The following is an 11820-nucleotide window of genomic DNA, read 5'->3' on the forward strand; positions in this document are numbered from 1 at the left end:
CTTTTTAAAGATCATGCTCAAAACTATTTTTATATTTTAGTTTCCATTGAAACTGGTTTTAGCATCACTTCTTCTACACTTTATATTTAATCTTTGTTGTTGTATTTTACTTTCTCTATTTATTCATTTACTCTTATTGATATTGTCTTCTATTTTGCACTTTTGTCAGAATTATTTCTTTTACACTTAATAATTGTTATTCTATTGTTCATATATGTTTATATTGTTTTTTCTTCTTCTCTTGTAATCTTTAATGAAACTCTGGCACCAGAGTTTCATTAAAGATTAATAAAGTTATATTTCATCACATCTTAAATTGTTGGATCTGCTCCAGCCTGTAAAATAAACTTCCAATCAGAATCAAGGAGAATAATTTCACATTTCTATCGTCATGAATCATAAAGCTTTGTTCCATGTTTCTAAGTCTGATCTAAATATTAGTCTCTTGTGTTCATGACTGAAGAACAGGTGAAAATAGAGTGTACCAGGATAGAAGAGTGTGTTGTTGTAGTACTCATGTTTGGCCACTAGAGGCTGCAGTGCTCCGCCCCCTCGTGTTCTAAACAGAACTGAAAGCTTCATGTCTTCTTCAGGTGAGACTCTAATCACCGCATGCTCTCTAAACACAACGTAAAGGGTCCAAAGAGGACGTCTGAAGCTGCGTTCACACCAAACACGGCACGAAATTATTCGCGTGAGTAGATTACGTACAAAGTCTCCGCACAGAGGCGGTGAGACTGGGGTGACGCAGAATCAGGAAACAAATACTGTAGTCGTCTGTGTTCACCCAGAGCTCATATCAGTAGAGACCGGACTATGTGTATAAATGTGAATAAACCAGACGGTACAAACAATGAATCGACGCTGCTGCATTTACGTCTAGATGTCGTTATTTTGAGTGTTGATGGAGCTGCTACAATGTTAGCTTAGCATAGCACCGATCGATCCGAGCTGCTTTCGAAAACAAACATTTTAAAGTTGTTTGCTTGTCGTCTTGTTATGATGTCATGAACCAGACAAGACAGCGTTTAGTTTCCCGAGATCTCTGGGACTTCCACAACAAGTACTGAGCAGAAATACAGGTTCTTCCATGTTGGAGGAAATAAAGGGCTCAGTTGATAACGGCTTCCATGGAGTTAAGCCACGCCCCCTCTCCGGCACATCTAGCACAAATAACCACAAATGGTCCCGCGAGTAACGCCGCGTTTGGTGTGAACACACCGTTATGCCATACAGATTGTAAATGTGTGATTTGTGAGGCAATATATATAAAATTGAGTTTAATAAATATATTGTGTGGAACTGTGTTTTAAATCATCTCTAATCTGTCGTGAGGAACACATGTTTAGAACATGAGGTAGTGGAGCGCTTCAGCCTCTTGTGGCTGAAATGAGTATTACAACAACAAACACTTGATCCTGTTTTCAAAGATGAAAATAGATTTAAGGAACTTAGAATATGTTATCCTGGCAGAATGTATTTTCACCTGTTCTTAAGTCATAAACACAGAAGAAGAAACATCTTGAATCAGACTCCTGGATTCTTGCCTCTCAGGGCTTCCATAGTTTATCCTAATTATAGAAAATAGTTGGTTTGAAGTGCTCTTTTTAGGGATAGAAGAGAGAAGGAAGAAGGAAAGTTGAGGAGTGCTGTTTGTCAGGTGATGACATCATGAGGCGTTCACTGACCCTCAAACAGCTCAGTGTTGTCGATCTGACCGGGGAAGGAAGACGAGTTCTGGTCTCCGGTCTCCACGAACTCCTTCCACTGTTCATACCAACGACGTTCCATCACGTACCTGCAGCACAAACAGACACACACACACACACACACACACACACACACACAAACAGACACATACAAACAGACACACACACACACATTAATACCACACTCACACAACGACCTGTTGTCTCTGAACGGTCTGATCGACAGGATATTTATTACAAGGATTAACATTAAACTACTAACATTAACTATAGATTGATGAGTCATTCAGAGCATTGTGTGGTTCTGTATCATTTTAAATCAAATGTCTTTGGACAACACGAGGCTCAAAGAAGATGTCACTCTTTTCACCATTTAAATAAACTTTCTGTAACAAACAACAAAGAAACCGATGAATGAATAATGACAGCAGCCCGAGTCTGCAGCAGCGTGCCGGTGATCTCGTTATGACTCAGCCTGATATCAACCTGTTGTACCGACGGCTTCACCAACACTGAACTCAAACCAGAGCAGGAAACCTTCCAGCTGATGAACGTGATGCTGTGCATCCTGTCAGTAGTGTTTGGAGATGTAATGATAGTATACTGTGTATGTATGAAGGCTTAGGCCTTTGTTCTTCATGTTCCAGATCAATGAGCAGGACCGACTTACACTCATTTGGGATTTTAATAGAATGTTTGTTTTACGATGAAGTTCCATTTGTTTCACATTTAATTAAATTCGTCAAAAATAGATATTTTTATGCATTCATGATTCCTCCATGGATTTAGGGCTGCAGCTCACTGTTCTTTTCATTTTCCTTCAATCTATTTTGTATTAATTACTGGTTAATAAAACGTCAGAAATTAGTCCCAAAATGTCCGTTACGATCTCCTAAAGCCCAAAGTGACGTCAACACGCGGTCTGTTTGTTTATGATCAAATGAGGCAGAGTACAACTGATAATCCTCAACTTTAAAAATGTCTTTAACAACGAATCAATTACCACAAACAGCTGCAGATGTGGATTTAAAAAACACTTTGTGGTTTAACGATCACCGAACTCTAATGTTCAGCTTATCAATTAATAGACAAATCATTTCAGCTGGACTCCACAGAGGCTAACCACACAACAACACGAGTCCAAACTATGTCACAACACAACAACAACAACACCACCTCCTCCTCCTCCTCAGCATCACAGTGTTTTCATTTACTTTAGTTTGGATTTCATCCATCTGTTGAGACTCAAACATGAAGACGAGCAGCTTTTTATAAACAAACAGGCAAACCGTCACAGAGACGCACAGCTGGTCCACAGATCCAATCTAAAGCGCTTCAGTTTTATTATTATTTGAACAGTCTGACAGATAAACACTTTGCTAAAAAACAAAAACAACAGCTTATTTTTATCATCTATCAATCGTTCCATCTTGTTCTGTGTGTCTGGTTTCCTGTAACCATCAGAACATGTGTCTACAATCTAAATCACACACATCAAAGATGATACAAACAAACAGCAACACCAATATTATAGCACCTTGTATCATCTATAACACTGTGCTCATGTCTAGTAAATGTACGGAGGCGTTTATTCTGTGATTCATAAAAGTGTTGACGGTGAACAGAAAATAAAAGAAAGAGAAGGAAAAACAAAGAATAGAGGCGACAATAGAAACCTGTCCGGTTCAGAATACTTCTTTCATCTCTGCCTTCACCTCTTAATGTGAAACGTTAAGATGAATACATTTGGGACGAATTTTGCACCTTTTAATTTCAGAGATTTCCAATATAACCCAGATTCATAACAAAATGTATTCAAATGAGTGGGGTTTGCATAAATTTGCTTAAAATAATTTATATATTATGGACAATCTAATACTAAGACATATAAGTGATATCAATCAAGCACAATAAAATAAAAAAACATAAATAAACAGAATGCCAGGGGATAATATACATACACAAAAAAACAAAAGTGGAAGTTTACGAGTCAACCCTGAACGTCTCATCCCAAACTGGTTGACAGGCTAGCGTTAGCATCGACGTGCTAACAGTCAGTTACCGACGTCTGTCTGTCTGGTTAGCGCGAGCTAACATAGAACACAGATCCGTTAAAAACGGCCCCAACAATCTCACACCTACGACACGTGGCGACTCGACTCTGTCGTTGATAACCATTAATAGCCGTTAGGTAACAGTTAGCCGTGTGATGCTAACAGCTAGCCCTGTCACTGTGCGTGTGCGTGTGTGCGTGTGCGTGTGTGTGTGTGCGTGTGTGCGTGTGCGTGTGCGTGTGTGTGTGTGTGTGTGTGTGTGTGTGTGTGTGTGTGAGAGACTCTCACCAACTGTCCCCAGCGCGGAGCTCACACTCCCGCAGCAGAGACTCGATCTCCCGCCGCTGGGTCTCCAGGCCCGGAGGCTCGGCGGCGGAACAGCGGCTGTTGGCCGTCATGACGTGTTTAAAATCAATCACTCATTAAATGTCGGAACTGTTAGAATATGTAAATAGAGTAAAGAAAGGCAGAAGTCAACCACCGCATTGATCAACCGATAAAACGGGGAAACTACACGGAGCTGTTGTGTTTGCGGAAGTAGGAAGTGGTTCAGAGTAGGGCGATGACGACTTCCGGTCTGAGGCCTCCGCGCGCTACATCCGTATCTAGGTTCTCTCTATACATCCATGGTAAAAAAAAATAATAAAGAAAATAATAAGAAATGATAATAAAATGTTTAAAACAATTGTAAATCCACGGTTAAAATAAATAAATAAAGAATACATTCATGGTCAAATAAATAATACATACATAAATAAATAAATAAAAAAAAATAAAAAAATATGCATCCATGGTGAAAATAAATACATAAATAATTGATAAGAAAAAATTTGTAATTTCTACATAAAATAAATGATAATTCAAAAACAAATGTATACATCCATGGTAACTACACTAGGGGGCGTCCTTCATCTGAAAACATGTATTAAAAACATTAATATCCATATTTAACATGCTTATTACTGGTGGAGTATTTAGATCCTTTACTTTAATAAAAATACAAATAATGAATAATAATGAATTTACAAACAAGGCAAGTTTAACATTGTGTGAAAGTCCTTATGTGTCTGAGTAGTAAAATATATATAAAATATCTAATACACTACCTAAAATAAAACAATAACAAATAAGAAAGTAAATTAAAGTATACACATTGTAGTTAATAAAATAAATGAATAGATATAAATGGTGTTCAATTTAAATTAAAGATTAGTAAATTCAAGCACTATTCGTTAAACAGTCTTCTGCCTCTACTTTCTTTTGCAGCTTTTAATTTCATATATTTCCAATACAACCAAGATTCATACCAAAACTTATTGAAATTAGTGGGGTTTGCATGAATTAGCTTGAAATAATTTCTATATTATAGACAACCTAATACTAAGACATATAAGTCATATCAATCAATCACAATAAAATAAAAAATAAAATAATTAAACGTAATGCCAGGGGATAATATATATGTATATATATATATGTATATGTATATGTATATTTCATTTAATTTAATTTAATTTTATTTTATTTTATTTTATTTTATATTTTATTTATACTAAACTACGAGACATCCTGATCCACACTCCAGACCAGTTGGTAGCGGTAATGCACCAATTCATTGTTTGCCAACCGCCAATAAACCTCAAAAAAGAAGAAGAAGAAGAAACGCTCCGGCCAATGAGGCGTCAGTGTTTGCTGTCGCGCGGTTGCCAGGGAGGAAAAAAAAAAAAAGTTCTTCGCGGGCTCTGAAAGACAGAAACAAATATGGAGGTGGAGATGATGGAGCCTGAATGTGAGCAGAAAGAACCGACAGAGAGCGGGCAGAAGGCGGACACGGGAGCTGGAGAAGCGTCGGTTAAAAGCTCCGGCGGCCATTACGAGCTGCCCTGGGTGGAGAAGTACCGACCGACGAAACTCAGCGAGATCGTCGGGAACGAGGAGACCGTGAGCCGGCTCGAGGTGTTCGCGCAAGAGGGAAACGTACCCAACGTCATCATCGCAGGTCAGTGAGGACCGAAAGGACTCAACTAGTTTACTTTATACTTTCATTCATTATCCTGACACATTAAGCTTAAGTAAAGGGTGTTCAGAAGTACTTTTACTTCATATTACTTCAGTTAAAGTAGTAATGCCACAAGTGTAGGAATACTTTACTAAAAGTACAAGCATTCAAAATCACACTCGAGTAGAATTATTCGCATTTTAAGCACAAATAGTAAAAGTACTCATTATATAATATAATAATATTGTTTCGTAATTATTGATGCATTTATGTGTTCATCGCTTTATTGTTGCAGCTTGTTTATAGACTAACAATAAAATACTTAATATTTTATTTTTAGTCTATAATAATACATCATCATATTTTTGTAATTAGTATTTTATTTTTAATAAATATTGTTATATTTCGGTCAACAAATCAAATGACTCCTTTTATTGAAGAATGAATAAAAACACACAGATGTATATTTCTACATTAATATGCACCTTGATCTAATACTTTGTGTACATGTGTACACATTAACAGTGTATTTCTAGTAGTATCACTACTAGAAGTTAGTTTATTGTGATTTTACCAACTCAGTAAACCATAATTTATATTTTGTATTAATAATCTAAATCTGCAAAGTTACAGTTAGTGCAGTAAAAAGTACAAGACAATGGAAATACTCTGTATTGTATAAAGTACTTGAGTAAATGTACTCAGTTACTTTCTTCCACTGAACTGAAAATAAGCAGAAGACGTCTGTTTTTTTGGTTGTTATAAGCATATCCTATAAAGCAGCTTATTCTGGTAGAATAGTGTAATCTGGACTTTTATCAGTGCGGAAAGAGAGGAATAATATATTACATATATATATATATATATATATATATATATATATATATATATATATATATACATATATATATATATATACATGTGTATATATATACATATATATATATATACATGTGTATATATATATATATATACATGTGTGTATATATATATATATATATATATACATAATAATAATACCTTGTGTGATCCAGGTCCTCCAGGAACAGGAAAGACCACCAGCATCCTGTGTTTGTCCAGAGCTCTGCTGGGAGCCTCCATGAAGGACGCCGTGCTGGAGCTCAACGCCTCCAACGAGAGGTGAGACATAAATAAATATAAAAACACGACGATGTTAAGACACCAGGACGTGGACCTGGACCTCAGGTTATTGGTGTTTGATGAATGTGACCTCGTCTGCAGAGGGATCGACGTGGTGAGGAACAAGATCAAGATGTTCGCTCAGCAGAAAGTGACGCTGCCTAAAGGACGACACAAGATCATCATCCTGGACGAAGCCGACAGGTGAGACCACGGGAGGAACTTTAGAACCAGAGAACCAGGCTTTTTATGTGTTAGGAAGTTAAACATCATAATTCATCTCTCATATCTATTTATATTCATGTGAATACATCTCCTTCAAACTACTGGATTTATTCAAGTTTATCACCAAAGCTACATTTTACAGATGACATGTGAACACATCATGATAACGTTATAATGTACCTTCAGCTAGTACTCATGTTCACTGAGCAGAGCCTGAAGGCATCATAATGTAACTGAAGTGAACCTCCTGTTGGTTAGCCGTTAGCGGTGCTGCTAACGTTACTAGCTCTCCTCCTGTTGGTTAGCCGTTAGTGGTGCTGCTAACGTTACTAGCTCTCCTCCTGTTGGTTAGCCGTTAGCGGTGCTGCTAACGTTACTAGCTCTCCTCCTGTTGGTTAGCCGTTAGTGGTGCTGCTAACGTTACTAGCTCTCCTCCTGTTGGTTAGCCGTTAGTGGTGCTGCTAACGTTACTAGCTCTCCTCCTGTTGGTTAGCCGTTAGCGGTGCTGCTAACGTTACTAGCTCTCCTCCTGTTGGTTAGCCGTTAGCGGTGCTGCTAACGTTACTAGCTCTCCTCCTGTTGGTTAGCCGTTAGCGGTGCTGCTAACGTTACTAGCTCTCCTCCTGTTGGTTAGCCGTTAGCGGTGCTGCTAACGTTACTAGCTCTCCTCCTGTTGGTTAGCCGTTAGCGGTGCTGCTAACGTTACTAGCTCTCCTCCTGTTGGTTAGCCGTTAGCGGTGCTGCTAACGTTACTAGCTCTCCTGTTGCTTTAAACACGGATTGGCTGTTTACAATGAAACATGATCAGAGACTAGAAACACAAGAAGAGAGAGGAAGGAAGGAAGCGAGGAGGGAGAAGGGAGGGGGAGGGAAGTAGAAGGAAGGAAATGAGGAAGGAGGAGGTTATAATTTACCCTAGCCCAATACAATAGAGGGAGGGACAGACAGAGAGACAGAGAGACTTTGATTCATTTTAAGAAGTCACAATTCTCTGATTCCAGCTTCTTAAATGTGAATTTCTTCTGGTTCCTTCCTCCTCTGTGACACTAAACTAAATCTTTTTGAGTTGTGGACAAAAGAAGAAACACTTATCGACACTTTTGATGATTTCCTGACATGTTAGAGACTGAATAACATTCCTATAGATAACACCTGAGATGTATAAAGAGAAAGTTTAAAAGCGTCCTCATAAAACATGTTCTGAATGTGACGTTCAAACCGTTCCTCTGAGGACACTAACGGTCTCCTCTGGTGTCGCCGTCCTTTTGTCCTCCTTCCTCCAGCATGACGGACGGAGCTCAGCAGGCCCTGAGGAGGATCATGGAGATCTACTCGAAGACGACCCGCTTCGCTCTCGCCTGCAATGCCTCGGACAAGATCATCGAGCCGATCCAGTCGCGCTGCGCCGTGCTGAGATACTCAAAGCTGACGGACGGACAGATCCTGAGCCGGCTGCAGGACGTCGTGGAGAGAGAACAGCTGGCCGCGTCTGACGACGGGCTGGAGGCCGTCATCTTCACCGCTCAGGGAGACATGAGACAGGTGAGGCAAGAGACAGGTGAGGACAAGAGACAGGTGAGGACAAGAGAGGCGTGAGACAGATGAGGCATGAGAGGTGAGACGTGAGACAGGGGAGACATGAGACAGGTGAGGCAAGAGACAGGTGAGACAGGTGAGGACATGAGACAGGGGAGACGTGAGACAGGTGAGGCAAGAGACAGGTGAGGACATGAGACAGGTGAGGCAAGAGACAGGTGAGGACATGAGACAGGTGAGGACAGGAGAGGCATGAGAGGTGAGACGGGAGACATGAGACAGGTGAGGCAAGAGACAGGTGAGACAGGTGAGGACATGAGACAGGTGAGGCAAGAGACGTGAGACAGGTGAGGCATGAGACGTGAGACAGGTGAGGCAAGAGACAGGTGAGGCAAGAGACAGGTGAGGCATGAGACGTGAGACAGGTGTGACGGGTGAGGACATGAGACAGGTGAGGACATGAGTCAGGTGAGGACATGAGACAGGAGAGGCGTGAGACAGGAGAGGCGTGAGTCAGGGGAGACGTGAGACAGGTGAGGCAAGAGATAGGTGAGGATATGAGTCAGGTGAGGACATGAGACAGAGGCGTGAGACAGATGAGGCATGAGAGGGGAGGCGTGAGACAGGGGAGACGTGAGACGGGGGAGGCAGATATCTTTTAGAAAGCTTGTTTTCTGTCTGAGTCTGGATCTATGTGAGCGAGGCTACGCTAATGATGTAGCTGCTCCATCAACACTCTAAATCTGGTTCTCCAGGCGCTGAACAACCTGCAGTCCACCAACTCCGGCTTCGGCTACGTCAACAGTGAGAACGTGTTCAAAGTGTGCGACGAGCCCCACCCGCTGTTGGTGAAAGGCATGCTGGGACACTGCGTGGACGGGAACGTGGACCAGGCCTACAAGGTGGTGGAGCAGCTGTGGGCGCTGGGCTACTCTCCGGAGGACATCATCGGGAACATCTTCAGGGTCTGCAAGACCGTCCACATGGCCGAGTACCTCAAACTGGACTTCATCAAGGTGAGCCGGAGCTCCACCCCCTCAACAGGTCCAGACTGGTTCACCACCAGTTAGAAGTTAAAGACTGAAACCTGAATGTGTCCCAGAGAATCTTCTAGAGCAGGGATTCCCAAAGTGAGCTGCCTCTAGGGGGTGCGCGAGAGGAAAAATGTAATGGTGGTCTAATGGTGCAGTCCTGTCTCCTAAAAATTACGTTCCCCCAAAACTAAAATGCATTCTCAATTACGTTTGACCATAAATGTATTTTCTCCCCGATTACGTTTGTGTTTGACGTATAACAAATACGTTTCTCATCAACATATCTTTGCCATACTCTAGTCTTTATTATTGTTCTGTGATCTGCCTCGCCTCTACCCCCGCCACCCACAAGTTGTTGCCCCGCGGCCTGTTCCGAGGGCTGACAGACCTGACGATGGGGTGCCTCACGGCGGGGGCGGCTGGAGACCTCGCGTCCGGCGCCAACGGGTGAGCGCACGCCACTCGGAACCATAAAACCAAGTCCCGGATTTCACCCGGGGACATTCTGGAGGTATTGTGGCCGGGTGATGTGCCTCGTTGCTGGGGAGGTATGAGCCGAGAGTGGCGGGGTGTTATGGAGGTATATTTTATTTATTTGTATCCATCTAACCCTAACCCTGCCCTAACCCTAACTTCCACTAGGAAGCCACGTCCCCACGCGGGCCTTTGTGGAGGTATTGTAGCCTCGTAATGTTCCTCGTTGCTCGGCCTGGATGAGCGCGTTTCTGCTGGAGACAGGCGGCGTGTTGTGGTAGTATTCTGACCGCGTAATAGGGAGAAGGAGAGGCGGTGGTAGAGAGGGAATAAAATGTTGATTAGAAACGTATTTGTAATAAGTCAAACACAAACATAATCAGGGAGAAAATACGTTTTTGGTCAAACGTAATTGAGAATGCATTTTAGTTTTGGGGAACGTAATTTTTAGGAGACAGTGCAGTGAGGTTCTGGCTAACAGCTGTCTGAAGCCCTCTTATTTACGTCGCCACCTGAACACCAAGCATGCCAGTGCAAGTCAAACGGCCCTTACAGTTTTTATATCGAAATTGGAGGAGTTACAAAACAGCCAAAACAACTGCAGTCTCATTCATGTGTTGGGTCTACAAAACACGCACTACGGGCTTCATATCTGGTCACAGAATAGCAAGAAAGAGACGTGTGCTCGCCAGCTGCCAAAGAGATGGTGGAATGTATGATTAGAGAGAGAGAAGCAAACAAGTTGGACGTGATCCCGGTGACACAACACCGTGTCGCGCCGCATCGATGCTTTGTCCGAAGACATCCTGGCTACATTCGTCGGTCGCGTGAAGAAGAGTGAGTTTTACTCTCTGCAAGTAGACGAGTCTACAGATGTGGCCAATCTGGCCAATCTTCTGGTGTACGTCCGTTACCTTTTCGAAGGCACGGTGCAGGAAGTTTTTTTGTCTTTTTTATCTTGTAAACAAACGCCACGCGCGAGCAAACTGTTCTCTCATTGGTCCGATTTTTATGCGGCTATAAATAGGCTCTGTTGCTTTTTTTTCTTTCTTTTTAAGGTGTGGGGGATTGGGGGGGGGGGGGATTGGGGGTGCGTGAACCCGGTCGGGATGTAGAAGGGGGTGCGTGGCCTAAAAAGTTTGGGAACCGCTGCTCTATAGCAACGAGTCTCTTTAGTAACAAGTCACCAAAGTTCACCAAGTCTTCTCACCTGAGTATGTGGTACTGTGTATTAACCTGCAGTACTCTGTGTGTCCTGTAGTACTCTTTATGTACTCTGTGTATTAACCTGCAGTACTCTGTGTGTCCTGTAGGAGATCGGGTACACTCACATGCGTGTGTCTGAAGGCGTGAACTCTCTGCTGCAGATGGCCGGTCTGATTGGTCGACTCTGTAGTAAGACGACGCCCCCTGCTGTCAGCTGATCCGTTAACCCCGACAGCGCTGGACTCTTCTGTGTTTAACGGACCACGATCTGAACATTAAAGTTAGTTTCTGTTCAAAGATAATGTAAAAACTACAATAAATCATCTTTTCATTGATTGTCGTTTTTTAAAGTTTACTAATTAATTAATTGTCCCCATAAGTATGGAGGACTGCTGTTATTGCGTAACAGTGAACTGCTGCTTTCACAGTAACCCTATAATACA

The 11820-nt window shown here is 41.9% G+C and overlaps 2 protein-coding genes across 2 annotated transcripts in view; one reads left to right on the top strand and one right to left on the bottom strand.

Moving 5' to 3' along the window:
• The window catches only part of usp11 (ubiquitin specific peptidase 11), an 18601-nt gene extending 14275 nt beyond the window's left edge, over nucleotides 1-4326 (bottom strand). The window contains exons 1-2 of the mRNA XM_076101703.1: nucleotides 4052-4326; nucleotides 1689-1798 (exon numbers count right to left, since the gene is read on the bottom strand). Of these exons, the coding sequence (XP_075957818.1) occupies nucleotides 1689-1798; nucleotides 4052-4161 (220 nt within the window). The 5' untranslated portion in view covers nucleotides 4162-4326. The remainder of the gene's footprint in view (nucleotides 1-1688; nucleotides 1799-4051) is intronic.
• A 1125-nt stretch (nucleotides 4327-5451) lies between these two features.
• Nucleotides 5452-11712, top strand: rfc2 (replication factor C (activator 1) 2). The gene is made up of 6 exons (XM_076101771.1): nucleotides 5452-5762; nucleotides 6797-6902; nucleotides 7005-7106; nucleotides 8411-8669; nucleotides 9419-9679; nucleotides 11485-11712. The coding sequence occupies exons 1-6, from the start codon at nucleotides 5525-5527 to the stop codon at nucleotides 11593-11595; spliced, it is 1077 nt and encodes a 358-aa protein (XP_075957886.1). The 5' UTR covers nucleotides 5452-5524; the 3' UTR covers nucleotides 11596-11712.
• The last annotated feature ends 108 nt before the right edge of the window (nucleotides 11713-11820 follow it).

Source organism: Anarhichas minor, unplaced genomic scaffold, assembly GCF_050575085.1.
Source record: "Anarhichas minor isolate MPS153535 unplaced genomic scaffold, ASM5057508v1 ptg000003l, whole genome shotgun sequence".
Taxonomy (NCBI): Eukaryota; Metazoa; Chordata; class Actinopteri; order Perciformes; family Anarhichadidae; genus Anarhichas; species Anarhichas minor.